The following is a 20142-nucleotide window of genomic DNA, read 5'->3' on the forward strand; positions in this document are numbered from 1 at the left end:
TCTGGTTCAGAAGTGTTCTTTAAGGATGGAAATCTGCTGTCATTACCTAGTCTGGCCTACATGTGACTCTGAAATGCCTTCTGAAATGGTCCTGGCAAACCACTCAATTCAAGGGCAATTAGTGATGGGCAACATCCATATGCCATATAAAAAAAAGCTTCAGAAAATAGTGCCCAAGATCTCAATTCCGCAAATAAATAAAGGTAGATAAATACATGAAGCAGGAAGGAATAATGGATATGGTTAAAGGGTGAAGTGAAGAGGATGAGAGAAGGCTTGTTTGAAGAAGGCATCTTGAAGGGAATTGCTTGATAGAGCAGACGCAGCTCGGTTTCATTAAAGGGAAGTCGTGTCTGACAAATTTATTGGAGTTCTATGAGGATGTGTCTAGGGCAGTGGATAGAGGAGAGCCGGTGGATGTGGTCTTTCTAGATTTTCAGAAGGCGTTTGACAAGGTACCTCACAAGAGGTTATTGCAGAAGGTCGAGGGACATGGAGTTGGGGGTAGGGTGTTAGCGTGGATAGAGGATTGGTTGTCAAATAGGAGGCAGAGAGTGGGGGTCAATGGGTGCTATTCGGATTGGCGGATGGTGACTAGTGGAGTGCCCCAGGGGTCGGTGCTGGGGCCTCAGCTTTTTACCATTTATATAAATGATCTGGAGGAGGGAACCGAGTATAGGGTGTCGAAATTTGCTGATGACACCAAGATTGGTGGAACGGCAAATTGTGCGGAGGGTGTGGAGAGTCTGCAGAAGGATCTAGATAGGCTGGGCGAATGGGCCAGGAAATGGCAAATGGAACTTAATGTTGGCAAGTGTGAGGTGGTCCACTTTGGTAGGAAGAATGGTAGGAAGGACTATTACTTACGGGGCGAAAAACTGCAGCAGGCGACGGTGCAGAGGGACCTCGGGGTCCTTGTGCATGAGTCGCAAAAACCCAGCTTGCAGGTGCAGCAGGTGGTCAGGAAGGCGAATGGGATGCTGGCCTTCATAGCGAGGGGGATTGAATATAAAAGTAGGGAGGTCTTGCTGCAGCTGTATAGGGCATTGGTGAGGCCGCAGCTGGAGTACTGTGTGCAGTTTTGGGCGCCGCACCTGCGCAAGGATATTTTGGCCCTGGAGGGAGTGCAGAGGAGGTTTACTAGGCTGATACCGGAGTTGAGAGGGTTGAGCTATGAGGAGAGGCTGAATAAACTGGGCTTGTACTCGTTAGAGTTTAGAAGAATGAGGGGAGATCTCATTGAGACGTATAAGATGATGAATGGGATGGATAGGATAGCGGTGGAGAGACTCTTCCTGCTCAAAAAAGACAGTAGGACTAGGAGGCACAGCCTCAAGATAAAAGGGGGGCGGTTTAGAACGGAGTTGAGGAGGAACTTCTTCACTCAAAGGGTGGTGAATCTCTGGAATTCTCTGCCCGTTGAAGTGGTGGAGGCTGCCTCGCTAAGTATTTTTAAGACGCGGGTTGATAGGTTTTTGATAAGAGAGGGGATTAAGGGTTATGGGGAGAGGGCGGGAAAGTGGAACTGAGCAGCGACAGATCAGCCATGATCTTATTGAATGGCGGGGCAGGCTCGAAGGGCTAGATGGCCTACTCCTGCTCCTATTTCTTATGTCCTTATGTTCTTATGTTAATTAGAAAGACCAGCATTGACCAGCTGGGCCGAATGGCCTGTTTGTGTGCCTATTTTAATTTAATGTAATGTTTTCTTTTGCAGATGCTAATTCAAAGGATGATGACAATGTGTACAGCGTGCCAACAGCTAGAGGACAAATGGTACAGTAATCGATCAAGTATCTGATCTGTTTCTCCTTCGTTACAGGAAGAATGATGGGCTCCCAGTGTCCAGTAGGCTACAGCAGGATTCTCGATTTAGTCTTTGGACAGATGTATTTTGAGGCAGCTTTGTCCATAAAAATTTCAAACACAATGGGGATGATTTTTGTTGTCTTTTGGCGTACATCATTCCTAATTTAGTATCACCAACTTCACAGACTCTGAACCCTCAAAAGATTTACAAGGTTGTTGCCTGGATTGGGAGGCATGCCTTATGAAGATAGGTTAAGGGAGCTAGGTCTCCTCCCTGGAGAGATGAAGGTTGAGAGGCGACCTGATAGAGGTTTATAAAACGTTGAGAGGAATAGATAGGGTGGATTCTCAGAGGCTATTTCCCAGGGCTGAAATGGTCGCTACGAGAGAACACAGATTTAAGGTGCTGGGAAGCAAGTACAGAGGAGATGTTAGGGGTAAGTTTTTCACTCAGAGGGTGGTGAGTGAGTGGAATCGGCTGCCGTCGGTGGTGGTAGAGGCAAACTCGCTGGGGTCTTTTAAAAGACTTCTGGATGAGTATATGGGATCTAATGGCATTGGGAGTTACAGATAGTTCTATGGCTTGGTAGATATAGATGTGATCGGCGCAACTTGTGGGCCGAAGGGCCTGTTTGTGCTGTAGTGTTCTACGTTCTATTTTCTAAATACAAAAAAAACAATTTTCCCATCCAAACTCACCCACAAGATTATACACAGCTGTAAAATTCTGATGGCTCTCAAGTAGATTTAAACATAATGAAACTAGAAGGAAAGGTAGAATTCATTGAAAGTCATTCTTAATAAATTGGTGAATTGCCATTAATTCATTTTAGGTGTTAGGTGGGAATAACTACAATTGACATAAATAATTCATGAAGAACCTTCAAAAGGCCAGCAACACTTAGCTGAAACATTTTGAGGGCTCTTACAGACTCTCCCACTTACAGGTACACTGAAACTTCCTTCCCAGTGCATGTCCAGATACAATGGTTAGGTACATTGACCAAACAGGCGCCGGACTATAGTGACTAGGGGAATTTCACAGTAACTTCATTGCACTATTAATGTAAGTCTTACTTGTGACTAATAAATTTTTAAAAATACAGATACACTGGGACTTCCTTCCCAGTACACAGGGTGGCACGATGGCACAGTGCACTGGGTTTGATTCCCGACTTGGTTCACTGTCTGTGTGGAGTTTGTACATTTTCCCCATGTCTGTGTGGGTTTCCTCCGGGTGCTCTGGTTTCCTCCCACAGTCCAAAGATGTGCAGGTTAGGTGCATTGGCCATACTAAATTCTTCCTCAGTGTACCCAAACAGGTGCCAGAGTGTGGTGATTAGGGGATTTTTACAGTAACTTCATTGCAGTGCAAATGTAAGCCTACTTGTGATTAATAAATTAATGAACTTTAAATAAACTTAATATATCTAGCATTCCTGCAGATTGGACAGAGCACAGTGACCTGACCCAGAATGGGATAATGAGACATACATGGATTCATCAGATGCTGATCCCAGACCTGATTGGGCAATGGAGCAGGTTACTTGGACTAACTGAATTCCAGTTCCACCAGATGCCTCTCATCTGCAGTCAAATTTCTGAAGAATGTAAAACCAGTGCAGTAGTAATAAAGTGGGACTTCAGTTTACCTGAAATAGACTTGGATAGTAACGTGTAAAGAGCAAGGAGGGGGAGGGCTTCCTGAAATGTTTGCACAAGAACCTTTTGTTCAGTATGTTCCATCCCAATGAGGAAGAAAGCTGGATCTGGGACTGGGGAATGCAGAGGGGTAAGTGGAACATGTTTCAGCATCTGGTGAATAATGATCACAATATCCTTAGATTTAATAATAGTTATGGAAAAGGGACAAGAAACAGTTAAGGTAAAAATTCTCAATTAGGGCAGTAATTCCAATGAGTTGAAAAGAGATCTGACTCAAGTGGATTGGAAACAAATTAGCAGGTAAAATAGTAAATGTACAATGGGAGGCATAAATGTTAGATCAGTCTTATCAATTTGTGTTTGTGTGTAGATATGTTTCTTTTGTTTGAGTGTGTTTACTATTGTATGGACATGTGTCTGTACGTGAGGATAGTGTGAGTGTGTGTGAGCATGAGTGTTTGGATGTATGTTTGTGTATATAGGGGTATTTATGAATGTGTGGGTGTGTCTGTGTGTGTATGTAAGTGTGACCACGTATGAGTGAATGTCAGTGTGATTGAGCATCGTACAACTTTTGCCATTTAATCTACGACACTTTGTATTTCAGGCTGGTGTCCATGCAAAACTGACAAACATAAAATAAAAAGGTAAAATGTAATTTATATTAAAGATTTGGTTTTGCGCTGGAACTCTTGTTCAACTGCTGCCCACCACAGTTAATCCCAGTTATAACCTATCAGTAATTGATGCATCTGTGCCAATTATACTTCCAATCACTTAAATTTTCAATTACCAACCCTCTCAGACTGCCGTGGAGCTTCTAAGAATTAAATATTAACATTCCAACACCATTGGGAGCAAAATCAAAGGGGCAATAAAAATGTTTGTAATTTTTGCTCATTCTAAACGTATCACAGATGGGAAAGAACAATTGTTTGACTGGGCCAGACGGGTGGTGGATGAAAGGTTGCTTTTTTTTTCATGGGATGTGTGTATCACTTGCTAGCACGGCATTTATTATCCGTCCTTAATTGTCCTTGAGAAGGTAGTCTTGAGCTGTCTTCTTGAACCGCAGCAATCAGTGTGGTATAAGTACATCCAGAGAGTTGTTAGGGAGAGAGTTCCAAGATTTTGACCCAGCAACAGTGAAGTTGTGTGACCCAGCAAGTCAGGATAGTAAGTGACTTGGAGGGAAACTTCCAGATAATGGTGTTTCCATGTATCTGCTGCCTTTAACCTTCCAGGTGATAGTGGTTGCAAGTTTCGAAGATGCTGTCAAAGGAACTTTCATGAGTTTCTGCAATGCATCTTGTAGATGGTACACACTCTTGCCACTGTGAATTGGTGGTGGAGTTTGTGGAAGTAGTGCTGTTCAAATGGGCTGCTTTGTTCTGGATGATGTTGAGCTTGATCTGGCTCCTGTTCTGTCCAAGACCGTAAGAAACTACAAAGGGTCATGAACGAAGTCCAGTACATCACGCAAATCAGCCTCCCATCCATTGACTCTGTGTACATTTCCCGCTGCCTCGTAAAAGCAGCCAGTATAATCAAGGACCCCATGCATCCCGGACATTCTCTCTTCCACCTTTTTCTGTCGGGAAAAATACACAAAAATCTGAGGTGTAGAACCAACTCAAGAACATCTTCTCCCCTACTGCCATTAGACGTTTGAATGGACCTACCTCATATTAAGTTGATCTTTCTCTACATCCTAGCAATGACTGTAACACTATATTCTGTACCCTCTCCTTTCCTTCTCTACGTATGGTATGCTTTGTCTGTATAGCATGCAAGAAACAATACTTTTCACTAATACATGTGACAATAATAAATCAAATCAAATCAAAGCTCCTTAAATGTGGTTGAAGCTGCACTTATCCAGGTGAGTGGAGAGAATTCCATCGTGCCCCTGACTTGTCCTTGTAGATGATGGACAGGCTCTGGGGAGTCAGGAGGTGAGATACTTGCTGCAGGAGTCTTAACCTTTAACCTTCTCTTGTAGCTACTGTTTGTAGATGGCTAATCCAGTTCACTTTCTGATCAATGGCAACCCCCAGGATGTTGATAGTGAGAATTCTGCAATGGTAATGCCATTGAATGTGAAGGGGAGATGATTAAATTCTCTCTTGTGATAGTCATTACCTGGCACATAAATGAAAAAAGCTTCCTGAACACTTCCCACTATCCTGCATTTCTCTCTTTCCTCCATTGGCCCCTTTCCCTTTCATTATGCCCCACCGCCCTCCTTCAGCACTGTAACTGAAGTCACTGTTGCTGTGCAAATATCTCCTTCTTGGTGACTGCAGGGTCTCACGTTGAGCTGTAATATAATACGAGGATCCAGGCCTAATCGTGAGTCATGACTAAGGTATTCACAGAAAAAACAACAAAGAGCTGTTAGGGGCAGAGAGACACATTAAGAAGTTACAGATTCGGGCTTTTGATAAAAGTTTTGTTTTGATATTTTGGCTGTCTGAATTACAGTGTCTCAGGATGATGTTGTCCTTTGGGAATCTGCTTTACACATACTGGAGGAGAAATAGCAGGGATATCCCCATTCACATTGACCCATCACCATCTGCCCTCACAGACTGAATTGTCTCCCTGCCTGTAAAACCTCAATTAAAAAAAAATCTCAAGCATATTTTCAATCCTTCCCTGGTCCTTCCCTCTCCCTATCTCTGACATCTCCTCCTACCTCACAATTCTCCAAGCTCTCTACATTACTCCAATTCTGTTTTCTTGTGAACCCTTGATGTTAATCACTCCACCATTGATGGCTAAGCTTTTGACTGAGTGGGTCATAAGCTCTGGAATTTCGTCCCAAAATCTCTCTCTCTCTTTCTCTCTCCATCTCTCTTCCTTTAAGACGATCTTTAAATCCAACCTCTTTGACCAAGCCTTTGGTCACCTGACCTAATATGTCCTTATATGGCTCTGTGTTAGATTGTGTCTGATTGACTCTCCTATGAAGCAACTTGAGACATTTTACAAAAGGGAATTCAGAGCAAACAGGGTGTGAAATGGTGATGTTGGATGCAATGCTGTTCCTGAAGTGGATCTCATTCCCTAGAGCCCAGGAAAATTGGCTCTATCACTGCCACACAATATTTCATCATCACAATTAAAGACCACCAACCAAAACTGGGATATTTTATTGTAATCTTATTTCTTTTTAAAACAGCCAAGTGAACAAAGCTTATATGGGCAAAAAGATAGTGATCATGAAGGTGTTTCTGAGTTACTCAAAGTGCCAATCAATCAGCTGCTGGAATGTCACAGTTATGCATTAAAGGAGCTCAAGAGCCATTGGACAATAAAAAGAGTACTTTATCTGCTGTATGAAGCACTGCAAATGCAGGAAATCTGAAATATAAACAGAAAATGCTGGAAATACTTGATGACCTTTCATCAGCTATTCTGAAAGGTCATAGACCTGAAACATTAACTCTCTCTCCCTCCACAGCTGCTACCAACATTTTTTGTTTTTATTTCATCATTGAGCAGATGATTAAATTAGCTCCTGCGATCTTGTTTCAGAGTTGATTATCTTAGTCTGTAAGTCTTCCAGAGACTTCCTAAGAGCCAATGCAGAGCCAGTGAGAACTTCACTGAAATCCTGAAATGGGCAGGTTCCTGAGAGGAGCTGGAGACTTGCTAAGACCTGCTCCCTCAATGAAGGGGAGAAAGATCAGAAGACTCACAGAACCCCCATAATAACATTTATCCTTTTAAACAAGTTTAATACCATGTCCTTGTAAAATTCCACCAGAAGTTTCAGATGAGACATTAAACCATCCGTCACTGGCCATTTATCACAATGTTGTTGTGGGATCTTGCTGTGCACAGATTGGTTGCTGCATTTCCTACATTACAGCAGCAGCCACACTTAACTTCAATGCGCAGCTCTTTGACACATCCAGATTTTGAGAAAAGTGTTGTATAAATGTTGCCGCAGAGGCTGTTGATTAATCCCATTTCTTTCTCAGTAGCTACACTTTACAAATCGGTGATGAATGGAACTGCCTAGTAATCTTATTTTTTTTATTTTTTTGTAGGTTTATGGCTTACGTTCATGTTTTTACTTCCAAAATATAAAGACTTGAGACTTCAGTCAGCGATACATTTCAATCTGCATAATTTAATTCAAGATTCTGGAAATTATAATCACAGTAACATTTAACAAAAGACATGAAGATACAAAATGATAATCAGCCGTAGGCCTGAACTCTGAGGTATAATTTATTATGGGGATATTGTTCCATTATAGATATCATTGGATTCTTCTACTTTACAGACAAGAGGGAGCTGCCATGGGTAATAAATAAGCTTTGCAATGTTCTGCCCACTCACATTCAGAAATAATCTGCAGATTCAGTCTGGTGATTTCAGTCCACAGTTATTGTGGATTCCCATCAGCAGGAAAAAACCCATACAAATGTTGCTAATATTTCATTCTAGCACAAGATATCCAGTTTCTGGAATTCAGAATTTAAGATTTGTAAACGCTGCAACTCCCAAGGATAGAGATTGCATTGAATTTTTATATTAATCCCTTCACTGAGCAGTTGTGAATTGTGCTTTTTACTGATTGCCTGGGTTAATGGTGGGCTTTGTCATTTCATTATTCTGACTTTGTGAAATATTCATAATGAATAAATGCATTTGTTGGAAATATTCATTGCTGACAAAAAGAAATCCAGTGAATCTGTACAAATGGCCTGGAGGGAAGTGACACTTTCTCAAAATAAATTGCCAGGAAATTTCTATCACTACCAGATTGCCATAGTAACTTAAACAGAGGACAGTAAAGTAACTAAGTTATATAAAGAATTAATGACAATGCAGTAAGAATGAAGAAAGTGCAACTAGTACGAGTACCATCTCCTCTGAGTCAGAAGACACCAGGCTGACACTCCCTGCTTTGCACTGTCAGAGGGTCAGTACTGAGGGAGTGCCACACTGTCAGAGGGTCAGTACTGAGGGAGTGCCGCGCTGTCAAAGGGTCAGTACTGAGGGAGTGCTGCACTGTCAGAGGGTCAGTGCTGAGGGAGTGCTGCACTGTCAGAGGGTCAGTACTGAGGGAGTGCTGCACTGTCAAAGGGTCAGTACTGAGGGAGTGCTGCACTGTCAAAGGGTCAGTACTGAGGGAGTGCTGCACTATCCTGCTTAGTGTCCTGGAGCAATATTTATCTCCCAAACAACATCCTTAAAAGCTATAATTGCTTTTTTAAATCACATTGTAGTTTTTGGAATCTTGCACATAAAAGCTGCTAAATTTCCTGCATTACAATAGTGACATCTTTTCAAAACATATTTCAATAATTTTAAAGCATTTGGTGAAGTCCTGAGATTGTGAAAGGCACTATAGAAATGCAGTCTTTCTTTATAATTGAGCTGATGATGCTCTTTACCTTCACAGTTTGAAACTGTAAAATCCATTATCACAATTACAATTGTTACCTTACAGCTGATAAATGATGCAGAGAGAGGAAAATATTTTTCAATCAAAGACAACTAATTTCCAATCTGGGACCCCTGGTGGGGAGACTTATTGTATCAGAGAGCCTTATAGTCAATCAGACACCAAATCAGATGACCAATCCTGGCACAGCAAACTCCCGATAGCCACCGGAGGAAACTAACGAGGCCTCAGTTTAATGATTTGCTAAAGAGATGGTGCTGCAATTCTTTTGGAGAGTCAGTGCAGACTTGATGGGCCGAATGGACTCCTTCTGCACAGTAGGGATTCCATAGAATTCGGAAATGTGGCCACAAAGATTCATTGAGACTCAGTCTTGGTTTCCTGTCTTTCCTGCAAGAAGAATGCCAGTAAAAATCTTCATTCCATGACTTCAGCAGGAATGTAGACTGGTGCTTCAGTGCCGGGAGAATGCTGCACTGTCAGAGATACCACTTTTGCCTTTTCAGCTGCAAGCCAAGAAGAAGGGGTGCTCCTGATGTCCTGGCCAACATTCTTTGCCCAACCACTGGCATTATAAACAATTAATTGGTCATATCACACTCACTGATTGTAGACAGTTTAAAATAAAAACAGGCGGCACAGTGGCACAGTGGTTAGCACCAGGGACCTCGGTTTGATTCCCGGCTTGGGTCACTGTGTGGAGTTTGCATGTTCTCCCTGTGTCTGCGTGGGTTTCCTCTGGGTGTTCCGGTTTCCTCCCACATTCTGAAAGACGTGCTGGTTAGGTGCATTGATCCAAACAGGCACTGGACCATGGCGACTAGCAGAATTTCACAGTAACTTCATTGCACTGTTAATGTAAGCCAACTTGTGACTGACAAATAAAATTAAAACTATTACAGTGTTACAGTTGAGGGGCTGAATTTTGCATGCCTCTGGCGGGCATGTTTCCTGTCAGGAATGCGATTGGGGAAATGTGAAACAAAGGCTTGTGCCCATCTCGCTATATGTCCATTCATCCCTGAGCTCAGGGGGAGGGGGGGGCAGCAGAGGGGGCACTGAATTGAGTTCCTGCACACTGTATCCAAATAAATAATCCAGGATCTAATAGGTTTGTTATCAAGCCAGTTGACCCTGGGAATACACTGCTCACCCCATAAATTGTTTGACGTGGGCAGTCAGGAGGGAGCAGAAAGTCTAATTTTTTAACTTCAGGTGGTAAAGGGCAGCAAGGAAGAGCTGGCTCACTATTTGCGGGGGGGGCTGCCCTTTGCCAATCACAGGCTGCCCCAACCAGGTTGAGGCTCCTGCCTTCCTGACTAGTCGCTTCCTTCCTTAAAACCAAGCCCACCCATCACCCCACTCTTCTCTCTGACCCACCCAAACCTTCCCAGCCCTCGAGCCTGGACTTAACTGTTCCGGGGATCCGTGAGTTTTGATCTTTTTCCTCCTGCAGTTCCGGGAGCACCCATTGACACCATACTGATGCTGCCAGGACTGATGTAATTACCGACCAATTGTCAGCTCCAGAGCACAGGACCACTGCCCCAGTGAGGGGTGAAGTCCCACTCGACCCGCATTGGTCTGCCCCCTGCCATTCTCTGGCTGCTGGGGCTGGTCGACACAGAATGCTGAGGGTGAGAGAGGGTTATATGCTGTTTCCACCCCCTGTCCTTCCCCAAATCAGGCACTGAAAGTTAGAATCGAAAGCAATCATTACACACTGTGGGTGGAATTTTACTACCTCATCATGCCCATTTTGTGGTGGGTAAGTGTCGTAAAATCGGGCCTAATGCAACTCTTGAGAACGGAGCTTTGCTTTGTGCCCACTCCCATTTCTCCAGAAAAAATCGGTTTGATTGGGCAAAATGTCAATTTGCATTTTTTTTTGCATTCATCACAATGTAATTAGGAAGTTTCACTCCCAATCGTCCCGGCTCACCTGCCTTAATTACCTTGTTTGCTGCAGCCAGATCGGTCAGGAAAACACCATGTATAAAAGTTGCATTCAGGCGTTTGATCTGTGAGGGTGAATGAGGAGGGAAGTCTCTGCTTTCAAACTGGTCTGTGCTGATCAGAAGCAGCTGTTTCGTGGTGGCCATTTTGCGTTTCGGTGGGGGTGGGCCTGCAAGTGTGTGGAGGGATGGAGGGCTGTTCACAGAACATTAGAATCATAGAATCCCTACAATGCAGAAGGAGGTCATTTGGCCCTTTGATTCTGCATCGACCACAATCCCACCCTGGCCCTATTCCCGTAACCCCACATGTTTACCCTACTAATCCCCCTGACATTAAGGGTCAATTTAGCATGGCCAATCCACCTAACCCACACAACTTTGGACTTTAGGAGGAAATCGGAATACCAGGAGGAAACCCACGCAGACACAGAATGTGCAAACTCTGCACAGTGACTCAAGGTCAGAATTGAACCCAGGTTCCTGGTGCTGTGAGGCAGCAGTGCCACATGACACCCTGAGCCACCATGCTGCCTGTTGTTGTTCACAGGGTCCAATCATGGTCTCTCAGCACAGATTCAGGACTGAGCACTGACCTCAGGTCTTCTTGCTGACTCTGGGTCCTGGTGAAAACAGCAGTAAGCACTGTTGCAGGTGGTGGATGGGCTGGAAAATCTTTGAAGTGGCAGTGTTGCAGCCTCAGGACTCGCCAAACAGCAATGTCTGTGGTCACTACAGCATGGGTTTTGAGAGTGGGGCGCGGGTGAATGGGGGCTGTGTTGCCATTCTGGGATCTGTAGGAGGGGATGTGGGGAGTGTGTGTTGCTGAGGGTATGTGGGGGGTATGGGGAGTGTGTATTGCTGGGGGTGTGTGGGGGGGATATGGGGAGTGTGTGTTGCTGGGGGTATGTGGGGGATATGGGGAGTGTGTGTTGTTGGAAGCCTGTGGGGGTGTATGGGGAGTGTGTGTTGCTGGGGGTGTGTGGGGGGGATATGGGGGGTGTGTATTGCTGGGGGTGTGTGTGGCGGGTATGGGGAGTGTGTATTGCTGGAGGTCTGTGGGGGGCGAGTATGGGGACTGTGTGTTGCTGGGGGTGTATGGGGGGGTATGGAGAGTGTGTGTTGCTGGGGGTGTATGGGGGGGGTATGGGGAGTGTGTGTTGCTGGGGGTGTATGGGGGGGGTATGGGGAGTGTGTGTTGCTGGGGGTCTGTGGGGGTGTATGGAGAGTGTGTGTTGCTGGGGGTGTGTGGGGGGTATGGGGAGTGTGTGTTGCTGGGGGTGTATGGGGGGGGTATGGGGAGTGTGTGTTGCTGGGGGTGTATGGGGGGGGGTATGGGGAGTGTGTGTTGCTGGGGGTGTATGGGGGGGGTATGGGGAGTGTGTGTTGCTGGGGGTGTATGGGGGGGTATGGGGAGTGTGTGTTGCTGGGGGTGTGTGGGGGGTGAGTATGGGGAGTGTGTGTTGCTGGGGGTCTGTGGGGGGGTATTGGGAATGTATGAGAATTTCCAGTTAATGCCAGATCCCCCTAGTCTAAACAGGTAACACTTGCCATAAATAATGACAGAAACTACACTTCAAAAGTAATTCAGTTCTGTGAAGCATTTTATGATGATCAAGAGCCCATTGAATCATATAAAAGGAAACCAATCAGCCCATCATCCCTGTACTAGCCCTTTTGGTAGAGCTTATCGATTAAATTATCCAAGATATTTACTTAAACTTGGACAGTGGTGATAGTTGTCTCAGCAGTGTTGACTGATGATTTTGTTGAGTTTCTCCAGTTTATTTCTGATTTCCTCTGTCTTACATTTCCTGATCCTGTCTTTTAGAAGCTGCTGCAGCTGTTTACACCATTGTGGCATCCATATGAATGTCTTGTTTTGAAGAAATTCATGAAAGATTTTCATGAGAAAATGGCCCAGTTTCTCACTGTCACACAGTTGACACCGCTGAAGAATCCAGTCACACCAACCCTCCCATTGATTATGGTCATCACTGAACCCTGTGATGAGAAGTCCCGAATTGGAAGGTTCCAGGCTCTCTGACAGTTTCACCAAACCCTCCTCTTGAAGGCAGTGTCCAATTAGCCTGCAAAGTAATAGTTACAATTGACAAAAGTTAGAAAGGTCAGAACTAGTTCACACCTACTTTCTTCATATGGACTCCACTGACAGAATTTCCTCTTACAATCAGAAATCATATGGCACAGAAGGCTATTCAAACCCTCATACCTATGCTAGTCCTTTGAACTGTTATTCAATTAGTCACAATCCTGCTTTCCCAAAAACACTGAACATTTTCCCTTCAAATATTTGGTTCCCTTTTGGAAGTTTCTATTGAATCTGCTTCCACTGGCCTTTCAGGCAGCACCTTCCAAATCACAAGGACCCAGTTATAAAGAATTCCCACCTCCAATCTAGCTATGTGTCTCTCTGGTCACCAACCGTCTTGTCACTGGCAACATTTTCTTCCCATTTACTTTATCAAAGCCTTTTTGAACATCTCCAGTAAATCTCTGAAAGTTCAGAGAAAACGGTTCCAGCTTCTCTCGTCTCTCTGTGCAATGAAGTTCCTTTTTCTACTCTAAGCAAGATGCCAAATCCTCACTCATTGTCGTACCATTGTCAGGGGCACTGTGCGCAGGACCCAGGCTATCTGTTCAGCTGGATGCATAGGTGGGGAGAATGGGATAGAATTGTTCAGCAAGCTTACTTTTTAAAACAACTTGGATAGAAAAGATCTGATACTATTTCCAGGGAAGTCCTGCACCTGTGATTAAAACTTCCAGGATGTATGATATCAGTTTGTGAGAACTTTCAGTGCATTTAGCCCAAATTTCTGACCGGGTAGGATCAGTAACAGAAAATCCCCACAGGGGTCCTGTCAGGATACCTCTCCTGTCCAGAAATCTGAGATACACATGGGGATTAGCATATGCACATTTAATATTTCACTACAAACCATTGAAACTTCCCTCTGGTGCTGGCATCAAATCTCCTACACTGGAGGTGAGGATTTCCTACGCAGTCAAATATTGCCTGTCAGAAAGTTTCAGCTCTCACTTCATGTGGCTTCTGTCCAGTTTTCTGAACCGTCTTTAAAAGCTGTTGCTCTGACCCGCTAGTCAATGGAAAAGAGGAAAGAGGCATGTCCCCAAACACTCCTCATCAGAGCAGGTCCCACATTTTCCCCACTCCCCGTGAGAGCAAGTCCCACATTCTCCCTACTCCCTGTGGGAGCGGGTCCCACATTCTCCCCACTACCTGTGAGAGCAGGTCCTACCTTCTCCCCATGGGAGCAGATCCCATATTCTCCCCACTCCCCATGTGAGCAAGTCCCACATTCTTCCCACTCCCCGTGGGAGCAAGTCCCACATTCAGACAAATGAAGGGGGATCTCATCAAGACTAGACAGGGTAGATGCAGGAAGGATGTTCCCAATGGTGGGGGTGTCCAGAACTAGGGGCCGCAATCTGAGATACAGGGTGGAACATTTAGGATGGAGAAGAGGAGAAATTTCTTCACCCAAAGAGTGATGAACCTCTGAAATTCATTACCACAGGAAGTAGTTGATCCAAAACATTCAATGTATTCAAGAGGCAACTGGATATAGTGCTTGGAGTGAACAGGATCAAGGGTTATAGGAGGAAAGCAGCATTAGGCTATTGAGTTGGACGGCCAGCCATTATCGTGATAAATGGCTGAGCAGGCTTGAAGGACCAAATGGCCTCCAGCTTCCATGTTTCTATTCTCTCCATTCCCTATGGGAGTGAGTCCCACATTCTCCCCACTCACTGTGGAAGCGAGTCCCACAATCTCCCCACTCACTGTCTGAGCGAGTCGTATCATGGAGGAGCATGGAAACAGACCCTGTGGCCCAACTTGTCTATGCCACCCTTTTTTTTAAATACTAAGCCAGTCCCAACTGCCCACATTTGGCCCATATCCCTCTATATCCATCCTACCCATGTAACTGTCTAGATGCTTTTTAAAAGACCAAACTGTACTCACTTCTACTACTACCTCTGGTACTACCTCTGTCCCACTTTCCCACATTCTCCCCACTCCCTGTGGGGGCGAGTTCTATATTCTCCCCTCTCCCCAGCTCCTCCACCCCTCCCCCCCACCTGTCTTGGTGGAGAAATTTCTCCTGAATTCCCCATTACATTTATTGGTGACAATTTGATATTTATGACCCCAAGAAAGAATGTTCCCAATGGTGGGGGAGTCCCAAACTGGGATTTACATTTGGAGGATAATGGGTGATCTTTTTAGGAGAGAAGTGAGATGAAATTTCTTTACCCAGAGGGTGGTGAATGTTTGGAACTCACCACCACAGAAAGTAGCTGAGGCCAATATATTGTACGATTTCAAGAAGAAATTAGATACAGCTGTTGGGGCTAAAGGGATCAAGGCTACAGGGTGGGGGCAGGATCAGGGTATTGAATTTGATGATCAGCCATGATCATAATGAGTGATGGAACAGGCTCAAAGGGCTGAATGGCCTACTCCTGCTTCTAGTTTCTATGTACGTTTCTATGAGTTTCAGTCTCCCCCATGTTAAGTCACCTTCCCCACATTTACCCTATCAAACCCCTTCATAATTTTAAAGGGCACCCTTCAGCCTTCTCTTTCCTAAAGAGGCACAGCCTGTTCCGTTTTTTCCTGATAGCAGTTGTACATCAAAGAATATTTAACACTTAAAACTTTTATAAATATTCTCAAAGCTAATAGTAATGATAATTTACATCAGCGCAATTCTATTCCCAATACTTACACCACTTTTTTTAATGTTGTATTAGTGGAAGGAATTTCAGTAAATCCAGATATTCCATCATAATCAGCATTACTGCCTTCAACCCTGAAAAGGAAAAGTGAATCTGTCATTTAAAAACTGGCCAGACAGACAGACAACCGAGAACCCGACAGAGAGACACAGCCAGACAGATAGACCAACCAGTCAGAATCAGACAGACAGACCAATCAGACTGACTGACTAATCAGACAGATCGAAGAAGCAACTAATCATATAGTCAAATGGATAGGAACCAGACAGGGAAGTAGACAGGCAGATGACTGATGAACGAAACCTACAGAGAACTAAACAGACAGACAAGTAGATAGATAGACAATGAGACAGACAGACAGATAAAGATCTAATTTTTATCAAGGTACCAGAGTTCCTGAAGCGTTTTGTTGTCCTTTAGTGCGTCACACAGTTCCCTCAGCTCATTGTTCCCAATGTCTGTCCAGCCCAGACTGTTTGAGAAAAGGAGTATTGGAATTAAACATTTACCAAGATTATAAATTCACTTCACTGAGCTTCCTTACAGCCTCTGCAAATTGCGACTGAGTGTTGACAATGCTTCAAATCACACAACGCATCACTGTTAGTGAGTTCATTCACTTTTAACAGGATGAACAGTATACCAATAGATCATATCTTTGAAGTTCATAGAATCGCAACAATGCCATTCAGCCTATCGAGTCTGCATCAACTCACAGAGTATTTCACCCAAGTCTTCTACCCTGCCCTATCCCTGTAACCCCACACATTTCCTATGACTGATCCATCTAACATACACATCTTGGGACAATTTAGCATGGCTAATTCACCTAACCTGCGCACCTTTGGAACTGTGGGAAGAAACGGGAACACTTGGAGGAAACCACAGGGAAAACCTGCAAACTGCACACAGTCAGCCACCTAAGGCTGGATTTGAACCCGGATCCCTGGCACAGTGAGGAAGCAGTGCACTGTGGCACCGTGCTGTTATATTGCATTTTGTTTAATATTCCCTGAGGTCCGTCCCCAATTTACTAAGTGGTCCAATTACCAGATAACCAACTCATTTGTAAAAGAGAGAGGGGTGAATATTTTCATTTTCATTTTTCATCACTCAAAACAATTCTCAAATCCCAAAACAGAGATAGAGGAATGGATATGATGATGTGCCAGGCTCATGGTGAGTCAGAGAATGTGGTTATAGGAATATTTTGCTCTGATGGGGAAAAATAGTTTGAAGTTTATAAAAAAAACAGTTGATATCCCCAATAGAGACATAGAGATGATTCCCTCATCCCACCCACAGCAGGTTTGGCAGCAGGCGGGAGCAAAGAATCTAGCCGAAAAGTTGGAACTCTCCCAGTGTAAAATCACGTTGCAATTCTGCCAATGGTGGGTGGATTTTCCAGCTGACTGGTGGCATGAACACAATTTGCATTCACTTGCATCCCCTGAACGCTCATTAAAACAGCTGGCCACCAGAATCCCAACGGGATTTTCAATCTTGCGTCATGCCAGCAAGAAATCACTTTGGGCTGAAACTCAACTGATGAAGATTTATGTGCTCAGGTTGCCACAGACTTCAAGGTGAATATAATATGCAAAGCCGATCTGTCACTGTCCTGGGTACTTTTGATGCGCTGTTCACCAATCTGCCAATGGAAACCAGTTCCTGCCCTTTATCTCCTTGCCAAGCTGGTCTTCACAGACAGCACTGTGAAGCTGGACCCACGGACCCCTCTGTGTCATTGAGTCAATCCAGTACAGAGCCTGGGGTTGGGGTATATAGGAGTCTCCATCCCCAGGTATATCAGAGGCATGTGGACTGTGAGGGAGCGAGGTTTGACCCCTGTCCTGTAATAAAGGTGCAGCACCACCATTTCAACACTCATGTAAAATGGAATCTTCCAAATCGAATAAGGTGGGATCTGTCTTTGAGGGGTGAAATGTGAGAGGACCACCATGCTGGGCTCTGGGCTCCTTCTTGGAACACATATTCACTTGTTGGTGTCATTACAATGGACAGGCTCCAGGCCAATTACACAGGATGCAGGCCACACTACTCAGGAAGCAGAGCAAGCCAGATTTCTAATTTTGTGCTTTTAATAAGATTAGCACAACCTAATAGGCTGATAAGAACATAAGAAATAAGAGCAGGAGTAGGCTATCTAGCCCCTCGAGCCTGCCCCACCATTCAATAAGATCATGGCTGATCTGTCATGTCTCAGTTCCACATTCCTGCCCTCTCCCCATAACCCTTAATCCCCTTGCCTATCAAAAACCTATCAACCCGCGTCTTAAAAATATTTAGCGAGGCAGCCTCCACCACTTCAACGGGCAGAGAATTCCAGAGATTCACCACCCTTTGAGTGAAGAAGTTCCTCCTCAACTCCATTCTAAACTGCACCCCCTTTATCTTGAGGCTGTGCCCTCTAGTCCTACTGTCCTTTCTGAGCGGGTAGAGCCTCTCCACCTCTATCCTATCCATCCCATTCATCATCTTATATGTCTCAATGAGATCTCCCCTCATTCTTCTAAACTCTAACGAGTACAAGCCTAGTTTATTCGGCCTCTCCTCATAGTTCAACCCCCTCAACTCTGGTATCAGCCTAGTAAACCTCCTCTGCACTCCCTCCAAGGCCAAAATATCCTTGCGTAAGTGCGGCGACCAAAACTGCACACAGTACTCCAGCTGCGGCCTCACCAGTGCCCTTTACAGCTGCAGCAAGACCTCCCTACTTTTATATTCAATCCCCCTCGCTATGAAGGCCAGCATCCCATTTGCCTTCCTGACCACCTGTTGCACCTGCAGGCTGGGTTTTTGTGACTCATGCACAAGGACCCCGAGGTCCCTCTGCACCGTCGCCTGCTGCAGTTTTTCGCCATGTAAGTAATAGTCCTTCCTACCATTATTCCTACCAAAGTGGACAACCTCACATTTGCCAACATTAAATTCCATTTGCCAGTTCCTGGCCCATTCGCCCAGCCTATCTAGATCCTTCTGCAGACTCTCCACACCCTCCGCACAATTTGCTGTTCCACCAATCTTGGTGTCATCAGCAAATTTCGACACCCTACACTCGGTTCCCTCCTCCAGATCATCTATATAAATGGTAAATAGCTGAGGCCCCAGCACCGACCCCGGGGCACTCCACTTGTCACCAACCGCCAATCCGAATAGCACCCATTGACCCCCAGTCTCTGCCTCCTATTTGACAGCCAATCCTCTATGCGTGCTAACACCCTACCCCCAACTCCATGCCCCCTGACCTTCTGTAATAACCTCTTGTGAGGCACCTTGTCAAACGCCTTCTGAAAATCAAGAAACAAATGATGTCAAATTTGGAAAAGCTAGACAATGATAGACAGGAATGCAGCCTTGCAGAGTGAAGGCTATAGTGAAGGGGGCACAACTGAACCAAGTCTGCCATCCCATCAGCAAAGGGGAGTCGCAGGTTAACAATTAATGCCATCCATCAGTGGTCAAGCAGATTCCATTCATTCACCATGAGTAACAAAAGCTCATTGGTATACCATATCAAAGTGTAGAGCTTCAGAGCCACATTGGTTCAATGATGTAATTCACAAATTCACCCCCCACAGAGCTCCAATTGTATAACATCTGTGGAATGGAATATTTCTCACCTCTACGTGTGTGCCAGTGGTAATGGAACTTGAGGAAGAATGTAATGTAAGGTGCTAAAGCTTAGTTGCCCAATTTTTCTCATAGTTCTCTCATTCACACCATTGTACTCAGCATCCTTCAACCATTCTGGGTCTTCGGTATATCTTTTCAAAGAGGAGCCTAAAGTGAGAATAGATGCAGTGGGAATCCTCAGGCAGGAGGTGAAGGAAGGAAGGGTGTTTGCATGTGTAGTTCCAGCAGGAGACACTGCCCAGGGGACATGACCAGAGGGAATGTGAGCATCAACAGGAGGTTGAAGAGCAGAGAGCCAGACAGTGGAAACAACTGGCAATACCAAGGGTCTATTGTCTACAAACTCCTTTAGAAATGAGTGAAAGACATTGCAGGGCAAGGCTGCAATTGTCACTACGCCACAAGCTCCAAGAAAAGCTGACACCACATGGATCTTCCCTCTGTCAGTGAGGGTGTTGGCAGTGCTCAATTATTTTGCCTCTGGGTCTTTCCAGGGAGCAACAGGGGACCTGTGTAGATCTCTCAGTCAGCAACACATCACTGCATAAAGGAGATCACTGATGCCCTTTATAGGCTCTGGACAAAGAAAGTCAGGCTCAAAGATTCACCGACTTTGCCACCATCTCAGACTTCCCAAAAGTACATGGTACAGTAGACTGCATCCACTTGGCTCTAGGGGCTCCATGGCAGCAGCCTTTGATGTTCATCAATGGCAAGGGCTATCTTTCCCTCAACACACAGTTGGTGTGTGACCATTGCAATCACATCCTGTATGTTTGTGTATAGTACCCTGGGAGCTGCCATGACTCCTACACCTCAGTCGCTCCCAGACGTCTGGGATTT

The 20142-nt window shown here is 44.9% G+C and overlaps 2 protein-coding genes across 5 annotated transcripts in view; one reads left to right on the plus strand and one right to left on the minus strand.

Annotated features, from left to right (window-relative positions):
• The window catches only part of LOC145350931 (B-cell scaffold protein with ankyrin repeats-like), a 232404-nt gene extending 224189 nt beyond the window's left edge, over positions 1-8215 (plus strand). For all 3 annotated transcript variants that reach the window (XM_080200418.1, XM_080200427.1, XM_080200437.1), the window contains exons 15-17: positions 1718-1776; positions 4082-4121; positions 7533-8215. In XM_080200418.1, the coding sequence (XP_080056544.1) occupies positions 1718-1776; positions 4082-4117 (95 nt within the window). In that variant the 3' untranslated portion in view covers positions 4118-4121; positions 7533-8215. The remainder of the gene's footprint in view (positions 1-1717; positions 1777-4081; positions 4122-7532) is intronic.
• A 4164-nt stretch (positions 8216-12379) lies between these two features.
• LOC145350940 (NACHT, LRR and PYD domains-containing protein 3-like) overlaps positions 12380-20142 on the minus strand; it is a 28095-nt gene continuing 20332 nt past the window's right edge. For both annotated transcript variants that reach the window (XM_080200458.1, XM_080200449.1), the window contains 3 exons: positions 16031-16114; positions 15633-15716; positions 12380-12944 (listed from right to left, as the gene is read on the minus strand). In XM_080200458.1, coding sequence (XP_080056584.1) covers positions 12599-12944; positions 15633-15716; positions 16031-16114 — 514 coding nt within the window. In that variant the 3' untranslated portion in view covers positions 12380-12598. The remainder of the gene's footprint in view (positions 12945-15632; positions 15717-16030; positions 16115-20142) is intronic.

Source organism: Carcharhinus amblyrhynchos, chromosome 1 (assembly GCF_965287045.1).
Source record: "Carcharhinus amblyrhynchos chromosome 1, sCarAmb.v2.hapA, whole genome shotgun sequence".
Classification (NCBI taxonomy): Eukaryota; Metazoa; Chordata; class Chondrichthyes; order Carcharhiniformes; family Carcharhinidae; genus Carcharhinus; species Carcharhinus amblyrhynchos.